Below are 15000 nucleotides of genomic sequence, written 5' to 3' on the forward strand. Positions count from 1 at the left end.
TCCGTGATTTCGTAATTAACGTTTTAGTCCAGTGGATTTTTATTTTAAAAAAGTGTGGGACAATGATAGTATGGCGACTGTTTTGGAGGGGATAATGAGTGTTGTTGTCCCACCCTTTGTTGAACACAATGAACAAAATTCAAACTATTTAACTAATACAAATCAGCAAATTAATATTAATACCAGACCTCGAGCTTTTAATAAAGTACATACATATATCGGCGCTACTTCAACATTAATTAAGAAAAGAATATCAAACCACATTTCTTCTTTTAACAACCATAATTCTATTAATAACCAAGGAACTTCTCTAACCACTTTAATTAAAAAACCTAACTCTAATCAACCCCCTTTTCCATCAAATAGACTATCATAAAAAAGTTAAGTCTTATACTCCAGGCTCTAAGTCATGTCGCCTCTGCACAACCGAAGCTATAACTATAATTACTTCTCCTCAAAGTAACAATATAATAAATTCTAAAAACGAACTGATCTCTTTCTGTAAACATAAATCCAAATGTAATTATGGTCATTTAGAAATTACATAGCTATTACTTTAACCTTTCATATATATATAATTTTTCTTTAACATTATCGTTTTTTTCTACATACTTTCTTAATACTTTATAACTCAATAATCCTTTATTTGAATTCTTTATTTCTTCTTTGCTTGGCCGGTTTTTTATCTGTAATTTCCGTTTTAGTCTTTAAATATTCTTATCTATCAATTATATCAATCTGCTTACACATTCATATCCTATAAGTATATTTACTTATATATTACTATATGTATTTACTTACATACTTACTTGCTTTATTGGAATTTGCAGATACCGGTAATCCTCTCCCCTTATTTTTTTTTTTACTTTAAATTTATTTCTATTTTTTATTTTTTATTTTTCATTTCTTTTTTAATTTTTTCTTTCTTTATTTTTTTAATTATTTATTAATTAATTTGTTTATTTTTTTCCATTTAGTGTCTTTTAATAACTCTTGCTGACATTTTCTTAATTAATAACCTGCACATTACAGTTGACCCCTTTTTTGCCCTATATTATTCGCGCCTTTTAACGTTATCTTGTCTGGGTCATTTTGACATTTGCTTTCCTAATGTATATTTAATTCTATCACTATTTAATCTTTTATCTCTCTCTCTCTCTCTCTCCCCCCCCCCCCTCTCTCTCTCTCTCTCTCTCTCTCTCTCTCTTATTCTTTACTGATTTTTTTAATTACATTTTGTTCTGGGCAGCCGGGTCTAAAAGCACAGCTTATTTTTCTTTTATTATTATTGAAATTTTTTCCCCTTTTCCTTGTACATATTTGTGAATTATTCCACGGATTTCGGCCTTTTGGATTATTTTGGATCATCTTCCAATTACGCGATTTCCTTGGGTTTTACTTGTGTAAATGGAAAATTAAATTAAATCAACTTTCTTGGACTTACATTTTTGGATTTTACCATCATTGGATACCTTACCTTTCACCTGACTATCCATTCACGTGAAATCACCTTTTTCTTCACCCTATTCCCTCTGCTTCACTTTTTGTTATCAAGTAAGATCTTTGACTTACTTGCAGTTTCATCAAATACTTTTGTATGCAAAATCCGATCCCGCATTTTGCTAATTCCTACCCATTGATAGGAAAGTATTTCTTCGAAACTCTGCGGATTAAGGACTATCCACTTATTAAGGGTTTCCTTTTCAGATTAAACATGTTTTTAACTCTTTTTCAAAGTGTTTTTAACATGTTTTATTAACTATTTGCTCTTATTATAAGCTCTATCTCCTACTTGGTTTTATCGAGCTTTTACATCTGGTTGAGATTACTTTATGAATATTAATTCTATATTATTTATAATATACTTTAGTTTTACCATTTTGGATCAATTTGGTAAATGTAATTGTAATTTGTATTATATATATATATATATATATATATATATATATAATATTTAGTAATGTGATTGATAATTTAAAAATCAAATTATAATTAAATTAAAAATCCGTTTCATAAGAAGGAACAACAACAAAGTCAATAATTTGTACGATCGTTTCGGAAAACAATGTTTTTATTGTGGTAGACATCAAGTTACGGACAATAATTTTTACATATAGTGTTTTTAACAAACAAAGTTTCCTCATCAGCAAAATATTGGGAAGGGTTTTTAATATATGTAAAAGACACCATAAATAAACCTAGCATTAAAAGTAAGGCAGATGTATCTGGAAAAAAATTAAAATAAAGGTATATATATATATATATATATATATATATATATATATATATATATATATATATATATATATAAATTACAATAAGTATACCAAGGTAATCAAAGTGGTAAACTTAAAATATATTATAAATATTAAAGAGTTAATATTTACAAGTAAAATAAACTCAGCCAGATGTAAAAGCTCAATAAAACCGAAAAGGAAATAGAGCTTATAATATGAACAAATGATTAATAAAACATGTTAAAAGACATTTTGAAAAAGAGTTAAAAACATTTAATTTTAAAAAAGGAAGCACAAGATAAGTGGATAGTCCTTAATCCGCGGAATTTCGAAGAAGTACTCTCCTTCTCATCAGAGGGCAGAAATTAGCAAAAATGCAGGATCGGATTTTGCATATAAAAGTATTTAATGAAACTACAAGTAAGTCACAGATATATATATATATCGTTAGTAAAATTTTCTGCTTTTCAAGTGACCACTATGTAATTTTGTAAGAACGTCCATTTAGATATGAGGGATGTTTAAAAAAGATGGGGAACATAATTACTCACCGTAAACTGGAAATATCTTGTTTGATTTCTAATAAGTCGTCTTCATTGACACCATCCTGGCGTAACTGCTTCTTGGTCTGATGGATGTAGCGACTGACCAAACGTCTCATTACGTCCTGAGGATTAGAATAAAGTATATTATGTATAACATTAACGAATTTTACGTTTATGATATAAAAGCGAAAATGTGTGTGCATTTTTTTTTGTATGCCCGCCAAAGGCTTTTTTTCGGGGACGGGGGGCTCTCGGGGGTCATTAATTCTTACAACTTTTTATATACTTCCTAGATTATAATATCTCTGATTTACGAGACGAGGTCGTTTATATCTTTTATCTGGGCGACTTTTATGCTATAAAATTCACGCTGTGATTTAATTTCTCTATGGCATGATGTTTGATCTAGAAAACCATACGTTGACGTTCGTTTAATCACCTGCTTTTTTAAACGTTTAATTTCAACCACCCTCACCTCTCTGCCCGCTTAGCATCGTGGTAACCTGCCACACTTTTTGTCTACCTTCGCCTTAAGGCTTCGGGTTCAAGCCTACCTCCCTACCAAAACCTCTTGTTTCTTTTGCACCAACAAACACCCGGGTAACGCCGGGCACCCCTGCTAGTCTATTATATAAGTCTCACCTGTCTGTTTAAATGTATGTATGTATGTATGTATGTATGTATGTATGTATGTATGTACGGCATAATCACGTTGACACACCGGTTCTTGTCAGATCACCGAAGTTAAGCAACGTTGAGCCTGGCTAGTACCAGATGGGTGACCATTTGGGAATTCTAGGCGCTGTATGTGCTCTCCGCTTATCTCGGCATTGTTTCTAGTCGTCCTGAACCTACACTTGCCACTGGTATTCAATAATATCCACTCAGGAGAGGTGTGGTTGGAGATTGTGCAACTCTTGCCACAAAAATTTCATGCGCAGGCACTCTTACAGTGGGTATCCATAGTCTGTCAAGACTGAAGGAAGCCTTTTTTGTGTATGTATGTATGTATGTATGTATGTATGTATGTATGTTGTGTCAGGTCATGTCATATGCTACTGGTACCATGTAACCCAGTACTACCTGCCTCATGGTCGGGTCACCGGCGACTAAACTGGTTCCCCCACCAGACTTGTTTGGTGAGGAGGGCGGCTAGTCTCCCTGGAGGATTAAAAACAAGACCTTCCAAAGGGCGAATGAACTCTTTTTCTGGGTCAACGGCCAACTAGAACCGTGTATATTTGTGTGTGTGTGTGTGTATATGTGTATTGGGGTGGAGAGGGCTCCCGTAAGCCGTGGTGAAGGCAACCTTTCTAGGAGAAGCAAATCTCTGATTTAAAAAACCATAAAGCGGGAGACCAGTACCCACATTAAGCTGGTCTGCAGTTTAATTTGTTGCTGGCTATCTTGCTCTTGCTTGTTGCTGGATCTCAACATTTTGAACCGAGAGAGAGACTTAGCTGTCGTACAAAGCTAAGACTCTGTAACATCATCTTTGTATAGATACTCCCTCAGGCATTTGGGCTCATGGATTTTAAATGTCTGAGGGAGTGGCACTCGTCTGACAAGACGTTGCAATCATCATCATGTATGTATGTATGTATGTATGAAATGTATGAAGGAGAGTATGGTGAGCTTTCATATTCCTGTTGACAGTTGGAAGTCCCTAGCGTATGATCGCAAGCAGTGAAGGACACTGATATACAGGGGTGCAGAACACTATGAAGCAGCCAAAATAGACCGAGCGAAGCTTAAGAGAGCATGTAGGAAATGCCAAACCTTGCCGCCCAACCATGGAGATCTCTGGATCTGTAAGGTGTGTGATCGGGCTCTGTTGTCTAAGGCAGGTTTTGTTAATCACATGAAAGCCCACGATAATACAGGTTCCGCTACTGTTAGTCTCATACAAATCAGTGAACGTTTTCAGTGTCATGTCTGCTTGAGGGTGTGCAAGTCACTGGCAGGGCTAAAAAGTCATATTCGGGCACATGGATTTTAGTGACTGAGGGAGTGGCTCTCGTCTGACAAGACGTTGCAATCATCATGTATGTATGTCTGCCTAAAACTTTCGACAAAGGTGACAGATTTTCACGAGATTGGTATCATTTTGAAGTCCGACTCTTCCGACGACAAATATTAAAAAAATAGCCAACAACATTAATTCCTTCACCCTCAACTGGCAGTTTTCTACAAACTGACATTTTTGCAAACCATTCAGACCTCGTTTCAACGACGTTATTTCGACCGCCCGTGACGTTATAACCGTGGTAGACGCATCGGTAAGATTGTTTGTTTGTATATTTTCGCCCCTTTTCCCTCTGACGCATTACAGGTTGGAGTCTGCTTACTACTCCTTACTTTTTCTTTTTTTCTTTCTGCGCCCGCAATTTTCCATTTTTCCCCCCCTTTTTGCTCAACCAGCACCCTTACGCACACCACAACTTTTTTTTTTGCTGCACACACACCTACAAACACCCGGGCAACGCCGGGCACACAGGCCAGTATATATATAAAAGATGTTTTTGAAGGCTTGTCAATGCAAGAATCATCCAGTCGTTGTAAGCAGATAAATAAATAATAATTTAATAATATTTTTATTTACCTGATTGTAAATGGTATTTTTTAACTGTAGATAGTATTTATTTCCCAAATTTTCGAGAGCGACTCTGATCTTCAGAGGTAGAAATGTATATCTACTCTTTACGCTGTCGACTTTGGTTTAACTCAAGCGGCTATTACGTTTAAACTTTGTTCTGAATGCTGTTTTTTTTTTGTTTGTTTAAAAATTACGTTAATTGTTAAGGGGGGGTAACTCGACTTTTTTTACTTTTCAATATATTTTCTGATATAAGGGAAGTAATTTTGTATTTCTGTTTAAATTTTTTGGGTCTAATCAAATTATATCCTGGTATAGAATTCGGTAATTTATTTTTTTATTTATTTTTATTTATTTATTTTTATTTTATTTTATTTTTTATTTATTTTGTGGGAATTTCTAGGGTTGTTTCTCTTTTGACAGGGTCTGATTCAGTTCAATGATGTGATGGTGCGAATGTGTTGTAAGTGTCAGGTAGTCTCGTGATGTTTTCAGTTTTGGGTGGTAAAAACTGTGGCAACTATCACTGTGACCGTCTAAGGTCACAGTGGTAGTTCACATAGTTTTAAAAAATAAAATAAAATAATGACCAACACTTGCATCAAGTCAAGACAAGTGTCATTCAATCACCTTCAAATTTGCGAAGCCTCAAGTCCAAGAAACTCGTCCAATTAGTTAAGCCTAAGGTCACATTTTGTTTAGAAAATGACACAACCCCAGCTTCTTGTCGGACTCCAAAATACTCAACTGACTGTGTGACGCCCATAGAGGCAGTTCTGGTTGACTCCCTTGTCTGAAACGGTCGCCATCTTTCTTTTTGCCTACAGTGGTTCATTTGCTTACGACATAAGTCTCTTTTTTCTTCTTCTTAACAATAGTGTTCATTTTTTTTTTTTTTCATTTCTTTTTCTCTTTATTCTCTTATTCCCGCACTTTTCTCAATAACTACGCCTTGGAATTTTTGGAAATTTTGCACAAACATTAAACATGATATGAGTAAAAAAGTAACAAAACGGATTTTCCGAAAAAAAAAAAAAAAAACTCTGGTTACCTCCCTAGAAGTGCCTTTCGGGTTAAAATGGCTAAAATTAACAGTTTTGTGCTCATTAAAAAAATTGATGCCTTGGATTTTTATAAAACTTTCTGAAAAGTTGTAACTAACTGATTTCTATATAATTTGTTTGTCTATACTTCACAATAACTCTTGGGTGTGCCCCAGGGGCTCTTTTAGGGCTAATAAAAACACTCCATTTTTTGGATAATTTCCTGTGTATGTCTATTTAGCAGTTTTTCATGGTACTAAACTCAAATTTAAATATGTTAAGGCCTTGGAGACTTTGGGGGCTAAATGGTAGTGGTGGAGGCAATTGATGGACTTAGACATTTTTATTTTTTTTATTTTATTTTTTTTGCCTGGTGCCGAACTCAAATTTACATACGTTAAGGCCTAAAACTGCACCGTTTGTTCATTTTCACCAGGATTTGACGTCCCCTGGGGACTTTTGGGGCTAAATGGAGGGGGGGGGGCAAATGCTGAACTTTTTTTATGCGTCATTCACCGTGCATACTTCACTTGTTTTTTATTACATTAATATTGACTAAACTATTGTATATATCTATCTATCCATCACTATTAAAATTATTGGATACTGTTTCGTATTCTTTTTAATTTCTCCTATAGACTTTTTTTTTCAAAAATCTTTTCTTCTCGACTGTTTCCAAAAATGAGCTAACCAGCAAAAATGTATATTTATCTGTACGTACTTTTTGCTAACATTTTTTCATCTGAAGAAAAGAGTCTATCTTTGAAACTCCATGGAATAAGAAACCTTTCATCTTTATTTCGTATTTGTTGTTTTGATTAAAATATTGTAGATTCAATTCTACAATATCTTGACTTTTTCTACTTATAGGTGAAGACGCTATTTAATCGTATTATCATTTAAAATTCAACGAGAAAGCTACATGTATAATATAAAGCTCACCTGTCTGTTTAAATGTATGTATGTTTGTATGCCTGCCTAAAACTTTTGATAGAGGTGACGGATTTTCACAGGATCGGTATCATTTTGAAGCTCCATCCTTCGGACGACAAATATCGAAAAATTGGTCCAAGACATTAATGCCTTCACCCTCAACTGGGCACTTTTCTACAGGGAGGGGTCGTTTTTTCGCTGATATTTTCGAAAGTCATCCCTTCTTTTCGATTGTCTAGCCTTAACTTAAACCTACGGCACTTCCGATTTGGCGATGGGCGCAACAGCAAACACGTCATGTTTGGGTTTTTTTTTTTGGTCTTTTTTCACGTTCTTTTCCTCCTTCACAGTACGGGTTCGAGCCTGCCCGCCTGCCTACTACCACTATTTTTTTCCTTTTTTTTTTTTTTTTTTTTTTGCTTAACACACACCTCCAAACACCCGAACAACGCCGGGCACCTAAGCTAGTAAATTTATAAACGATAAAAATAAACAGTAAAACTAAGACTTTGTAGTATAACGGATAATGCACCTGACTGTAATACATATAGTCTGGGGTTCGATTCCTAGAAAGACAGTCAAGTTATACTTGTCTGTAAATTATTTTTTTTTTAATGAATAAAAAATATTATTTTTTACGACCAAATAAAATATGGGCGATTTTCTAACGAAAAAGATCTTCAATGTGAAGACACTAGTTAACTGTATTATCGTTTAAAAAATCAACATTTATAAAAGTGACTTCGTCTGCACGAGGAATGGTCTCTACCAAACTATTCTGTCAATTTTTGGTCTACGGAATTGCAACTTGATATATTGGGAACTCGGACTTGTGAAACAAATTCAATTTGGTTTTAACTGTTAAAAATAGCTGCTAAGTGGTAAAAATTGATAAAATTGCAACTTGGAAGGCGTAAGTTGCCTTAAAGCGCTTTTCTATGTATGCGCAGATATACATTTATATGTTAATGTTGGTTTATTTTCTGTAGGTTTGATATCCATCTGTTGGTAGCGCAGATGGTAAAGAATAAGGCTGGAGAGATAGATGTTTTGGTTTCGATTCTTTCTGATGGCACCCAAGTAATAATTTTTTTTTTTAACTTTTGAAGCAACTACTATATATTGGGTACAATATAATAACTAATAGAGAACTGGCTCTATAAGAATAAATATAAAAACTGCAGGAATTAAAATATCATATTTAAGCGTACTTTTTTGACCAGACCACTCCGGGCGGCTGTTACTATTTATTAGGTGTAATAAAATAATCAATAAAGAAAATAAGAAATCTACATAAATTAAAATATCATATTTAAGCGTATTTCACGACCGACAAACGCCGAGTGACCTGCTAATATATAGATAGAAAATAGGACAATAAAATGCAAAAGAATATGAAATGGCGGTGCAATTAAATGTATAAAATCGTCAAAGTTTACAGATAAAAAGTGATATTTAAAGTCTGGAACCAATTAATTCTATTTCAGTTAATTTAAAATATAACAAATAACAGAGAATTGTCTCTATAATAATAAATACAAAAATGCACGAATTAAAATATCATATTTAAGCGTATTTTACGACCGGACAACTCTGGGTGGTCACTATTGTATATTAGGTACAATATAATAATCAACAGAGAACTGGCTCTATAATAATAAATACGAAATCTACATAAATTAAAATATTATATTTAAGCGTATTTTACGACCGGGAAACGCCGAATGGCATGCTAGTGTATAGATAGAAAAATAGGACAATAAAACGCCAAATGTTAATTTATTATAAACTGTTTAAAACTAGATATGCGAATTGGACATTCAAATAACTTTCTGTGGGTGGGTGGGAGTTAAATAGCTTAACAGTAGTCCATCACGTCTCAATGAAGCTCGCCTTAATAGTCCCCTCCTCAACAGACTTTCTTCAGGGTTTCTGAGGCTTCTTTTGTCATCACATGTCTACAGTTGCATAACACATCTACATTGCGTCACATAACTTAACAGTAGTCCAGGCCCTGTCGGTGGGGCATTAGAATACGCCGACTGCCTCCCTGCAGAGGGTAAAAGTCCCTCAATGGGGGTCCTGGATATGACCTTAAACTATATCCAGTGGTGAGGCCCCAGCTTGTGGCCTTTGGGGAGTGTGGAGCCACCCTTTAATTACCATTGCTCCCAGGTCCACTCTGACCCGGAGTGGTAGTACCTGTTAGGGTCCCAACTATGGGTTAAATAGAAACGGACGTGAAAACAACAAATATATTCTATTTAAAAAAATTTTCTTCAATCTTTGGATTCGGCATTAAATAACCCGAAAAGGGTTGATATGCCGTAAAACAAAAACAACCAACCAACCAAATAGTTTTAAAAAAAAAATAAGTCATTTAACATAGAATTCGGTTTATAAAATTATCCATTCTGTCACATAACTTAACAGTAGTCCATCACATCTCAGTGGTAAAGTGCTTTTTTTAGGAAGTGTTAGAGGGGTGCTAAAAAAATAGTTTAAAATAGAAAACAAATAAAAAGATGAAGCTCACCTTAATAGTCCCCTCAACGGACTTTCTTCGGGGTTTCCGAGGCTTCTTTTGCGTCACACATCTACAGAAAAGCTGTTTAAGCATACGCAGAAAATAATAGACGGACTTCGGACTGATAATAAGGTTGAATGGAGGTGGTAGGGTGGATCCTTCATCAAAATAACCCATCCAAAGTTTAGACCGTGCAAATTTCCATTCCATGTCTGCATGGTTCTGACAAAAGGAAAATGCAAACACAATGATAGGATTAGTAAAACAAGGTATAAGAGGCGTGCAGTAAGTAATGCCCCTGACCCATTTCCCATAGCAGTAGAGCAACGAAACTTGGCACAGTTATTAGTCTTCCTCTACAAAGGAACCACCCAGAGTTATGCATTTCTCCCATTGTTTGATGCAGCTTTGGAGACTGTTTTTGTAGAAGACCCCAGGTTGGTCCTCCAACCACGACGTGACTTCAGAAATCAAGGCTGCATCATATGGGAAACGCTTTCCTTTCAAAAACAACTTCATGGCTGGGAAGAGGTGAAAGTCAGAGGGTGCAAGGTCAGGAGAGTAGGGAGGATGGGGAAGGATTTCATAACCACACGCCCGTGTTTCTAATCTGGCAACATGCGAGTTGTGGACCGGAGCATTGTCCTGCAGGAGGAGGGTACCTTTGCTGACCTTGCCCTGCTTCTTGATTTTGATAGCTTCCCTTAATTTCCTCAAAAGTGAAGCATAAATAGGCTCCTGTAATTGTGGTACCCTTTGGCAGGAAATCTGTCATCACTACTCCGTCCTGATCCCAGAAGACTGTGAGCATGACCTTGCCAGCGGAGGGCTGCACCCTTGCCTTCTTTGGAGTTGGTGAGTCCAAGTGTGTCCACTGCATTTACTGGGCTTTGGTCTCTGGATCATAGTGATGGACCCAGGTTTCATCCTGTGTAATCAGTCTTTTGAAAAACTTTGACTCATCTTCTTGGCACATCTCCAAATTCATCCTCAAGCACTCGCTTCTGGAATGGTGTGAGCAACCTGGGAATACATCTGGCAGACACCTTATGCATATGCAAATGATAGTTTCGACAGACCCTGTACTAATCTTGACATCTTGGGCTATTTGGCGAATAGTAATGCACCGATCTTCTAAAATGGCAGCCTCAACTTGACGGACAGATGCCTCATCAATGGCAGAAAGGGGGGTGACCAGGTCTGGGAGTTGCTTCCATAGACTTCCGGCCATGTTTGAATTCACGATGCCAGCGTTTTACAAGGTCATATGATGGAGCATTATCACCATGAGTTTCTTTCATTTCATCAAAAGTTTCCTGCAGTGTGCGTCCTTTCAAATACAAAAATCCGGATCACTGCTCGACATTCAACAGGTTCCATTTCACACCTGACTCAGTTCAAACACCTTTAAAACAGAAACCACAATTAGTTCTGAGCTGTAATTTGCCACATAACCAGTAGAGATATAAATCATTACACATGCAAAATTTCAGCTAGATCAGACAACTGGAAGTGGGTCAGAGGCATTACTTATTTTCCACGCCCTCTTGTATATATTTTTTGCTGACGACACCACGCTCTATAACAGGCACGAGGGGAAAGCAATGAACACATATCTAAGGAAATGGCAGAAACACAAGAGAAAAACCTCCTCAAATCTGTAGTAGAATGGGGACAAAAATGGATGGTCACATTCAATGCTGCTAAGACTAAGCTTGTTTCCTTCAATAATTACAAGAAAACTACTCTACTACCAATAGCAATTACCAAAAAAAGGTTATCTGAAAATACTTTGTTCAAACTCCTCGGCCTAACGCTCACAGGGAACATGAGTTGGAACAGATACATTGAAAGCATTGCTAAGGCCGTTGCAAAGAAGGTGGGCTCTCTCTACCGTGGTAGAAAGTTATTTACACCTGAAAGTATCTTGTACCTCTATAAGGCCACCATTCGCCCATTGATGTCACATTTGGGCTAGTGCACCTGCTACTAGTCTCTCGCTCTTGAACAGGGTTAAAAATGGAGTCGCTAACCTGATAGGTTCTAAACTGTCATCTAAGCTTCAGCCTCTGTCCCATCGACGAAATGTTGTATCTCTCTGCTGTTTTACAAATACTTTAATAGTGAATGCTCTGACGAACTACAAGCACTTGTACCCCCTCGACGTGAATACGCTCGACAAACCTGGCAACCAGCTATCGCTAGGTGTAAGAAAGCCTTTTATTCCAATAGTTTCTTCCCCAGAACTGCTAGACTTTAGAACTCCCTTCCGGAATTCTGCTTTCCCAACTATACTGAAATGCAGAAGTTCAAGTGTAATGTGAACAGACATCTTGCTGCTCATCTTTTTTTTTCTTTTACACAGGAATCGCCACTTATCAAGACCCGGAGGCCACTCGGGGATAAGGGTTTATTAGTATAGATTAGTTAATGTGATTATAGCGTAGTAAACATAAGTAATGGGTATTTTGTAAATTGGATTACTTAGGGGGGGCGGTTCATCACGAACTTGTTTACGTTTGAATACAATCAGATTGTAGTCAGCTGAAAAGCAGGCAAACGGAAGAGAGTTCCACAGGCGTGCAGCTCTAAGAAAGAAGCTTTGTTCATGGAATCTACATTTAGGTTTAGACACAGATAAAGAGTGTGGGAAATTATTGATAGTGGTTTTGGCTAGACGAGTGTTTTTTGTGAAAGTTTGGTAACGGGGTAGGGACCATAGATTGAAGCTCAGATGAGCACTTGCCATGAAAATAACGATAAAGCAGAGACAGGCTCGCAACGTCTCTCCCTTTATAATGTCCCTGCAACTTATGTCCCCGACAGTAACCCCTACTTCCAAGTGGCACTGTGTCTTGTTTGGGATGAAAATTGAATAATAAAAAAGAGAGTTCAAAAGTTAAGTTGCTGACGTATGTCAAACTCTGTAGCTGGGTCGACGATAGCACTTGGAATAGCTCAATCGAGTACGTGTTAGAGAGAATGTGAAAAGAAAGAAAGAAAGAGAAATATAGCATGTAAGAAACAGAGGAAGGATCAGTATAAACAAAATACATGCTGTCCAAAAATTCTCTGAATGGTTGAAAATCTTTGTCATTTTACTATTAGTGATTAATTTTTTCCTCAATTTCAGATATTTTACGGATAATATTTTGGAAATTAGTTATAGATAAATATTGCATTGAAAAATGTACGCAAGTTGTGAAATTGTTTTGCAAAAACAGGGGTCAATTGTTTTGACTCAAAGACCTTATAGATGGCATTTTCATGTCAAACGGCCACAACGTTCCCCAGACCTGAATAGCCCCGACTTTTTCTTGTGGGTATATCCTAAAGAAAGAGTCTATGTTAATAAGCCGAACCCCTGCAAGAATTGAAGGAAAGCATCCGGACCGAAATAAGGGAGTTAAAAATCGCAATCCAGAGATTCTGCAATCTGTCATAAATAATGTTTTTGAAAGAGCACAAATATGCGAAGCTGGAAACGGACAACATTTAAAAGACATTATTTTTCATAAATAAAGATTGCTTAAATTTTGCAGAGTTTCTTTTTTTAATTTCCCAATTTTTTTAGCGAGATTGTGTTAAAATTACAGAAAGATATCATGAAAAATAAAAAATCTATTAAAGTTCAAAACCCTTCAGTGAATCTTTGGACACCCAATATAAGAAAGAAGAATACATATGATGATTTCAAGAGTTAAGTTGCTGACGTATGTCAAACTCGGTAGTTGGGGTCGACGATAGCACCTGCAATATGTCAACCAGGTAAGAGAGAACGTGGAAAAAGAAAGAAAGAAATAGAAAGAAGATAAACAGGGAGAAAGTGAGCATGAAAGAAAGGAAAAAAGAAAAAGAGAAAGAGAGAGAGTATGAAAGAGAGGAATGGAAAGAGGGAGAGAGGGCGTGAAAGAAAGAAACAAACAAACAAAAAGGGAGAGCATGAAAGAAAATGAGGAAGAACAAGTGGGAAAGAGAGGGCATGACAGAAAAAAGAAAGAAAGAAAGAAAAAAGAAAGAAACAAAAAGGGGAAAGAGAGCATGAAGTATATTTGATACTATGGATATCGGCCTATATAGAGATGACGGACTAGCAATAATAAAAGACTCCAACAAAGTCAAGGGAGATAACTTTAAGAAAATCATACACAAGGAAATGAAAAAATTAGACCTAAAAGTAGACGTACTAGCTAACATAAAAGTAACAAACTTCCTGGACGTCAAGTTAAATTTAGATAAAAACATATATGAACCCTACTTAAAACATAACGGTAATCAAATATACATAAACCCTAAGTCCAACCACCCACCATCAATTATAAAACAGATTCTTAACTCGATCATAAGTAGACTCAGCTATAACTCAAGCGATGAAAATGTATTTAACAGGTCAACTAATATCCATGAAACAGCCCTAAAAATAGTGGATACAAAAATATTGCTATCAAATATAAGCAACAAAACACCAATAACTATAATAAAATTAAAAATAGAAGAAAAAGAAATATAATCTGGTATACGACGCCATACAATCAAATGTTAAAAACAAAACTTGGCAAGAAATTTCTAGATCTTATCGAAAAGCACTTTCCCGCAACCAATCCATTACACAAAATTTTCAATAAAAATAAGCAAGAGTTATCCTACAGCTGCTGCGAAAATTTAGAGATGACAATTAAAGCACATAATAACAAAATATTAAATAAAAACAATGAAAACAACAACAAAATAAACAATAAAAAAAGTGGACACCATGACAAAAATAAAACTAACACAAAGAACACATATGTAACTAGTAGAAATAATAATAATAATAATAATAATATTAATATTAATAATAATAATAATAATAATAATAATAATAATAATAATAATAATAATAATAATAATAATAAACCAACTCCGGACAACAACAACCATACTAGAAATAGAAATTAAAATTCTAATAACGAACAAGATAAATGCAACTGTAAATACCGCACACTTTACCCACTTCAAAATAAATGTCTAATTAAAAGCATAGTTTACCAGGCCACAATATTTACGAAAGAAACCCCAAATAATAAGAAATATTACATAGGTATGACTTCCTTAGATTTCAAAACTCGATACTATGACC

The 15000-nt window shown here is 35.5% G+C and overlaps 1 protein-coding gene and 1 pseudogene across 1 annotated transcript in view; one reads left to right on the forward strand and one right to left on the reverse strand.

The window, feature by feature from the left end:
* LOC145269111 (transient-receptor-potential-like protein) overlaps window positions 1-15000 on the reverse strand; it is a 161463-nt gene that overhangs the window by 1085 nt on the left and 145378 nt on the right. The window contains exons 7-8 of the mRNA XM_080124703.1: window positions 9891-10103; window positions 2789-2904 (exon numbers count right to left, since the gene is read on the reverse strand). Of these exons, the coding sequence (XP_079980829.1) occupies window positions 2789-2904; window positions 9891-10103 (329 nt within the window). The remainder of the gene's footprint in view (window positions 1-2788; window positions 2905-9890; window positions 10104-15000) is intronic.
* Window positions 3477-3593, forward strand: LOC145269893 (5S ribosomal RNA; annotated as a pseudogene).

The sequence above is a fragment of the Euprymna scolopes genome, chromosome 45 (genome assembly GCF_053919585.1).
Source record: "Euprymna scolopes isolate OS-2025 chromosome 45, ASM5391958v1, whole genome shotgun sequence".
Lineage (NCBI taxonomy): Eukaryota > Metazoa > Mollusca > Cephalopoda > Sepiida > Sepiolidae > Euprymna > Euprymna scolopes.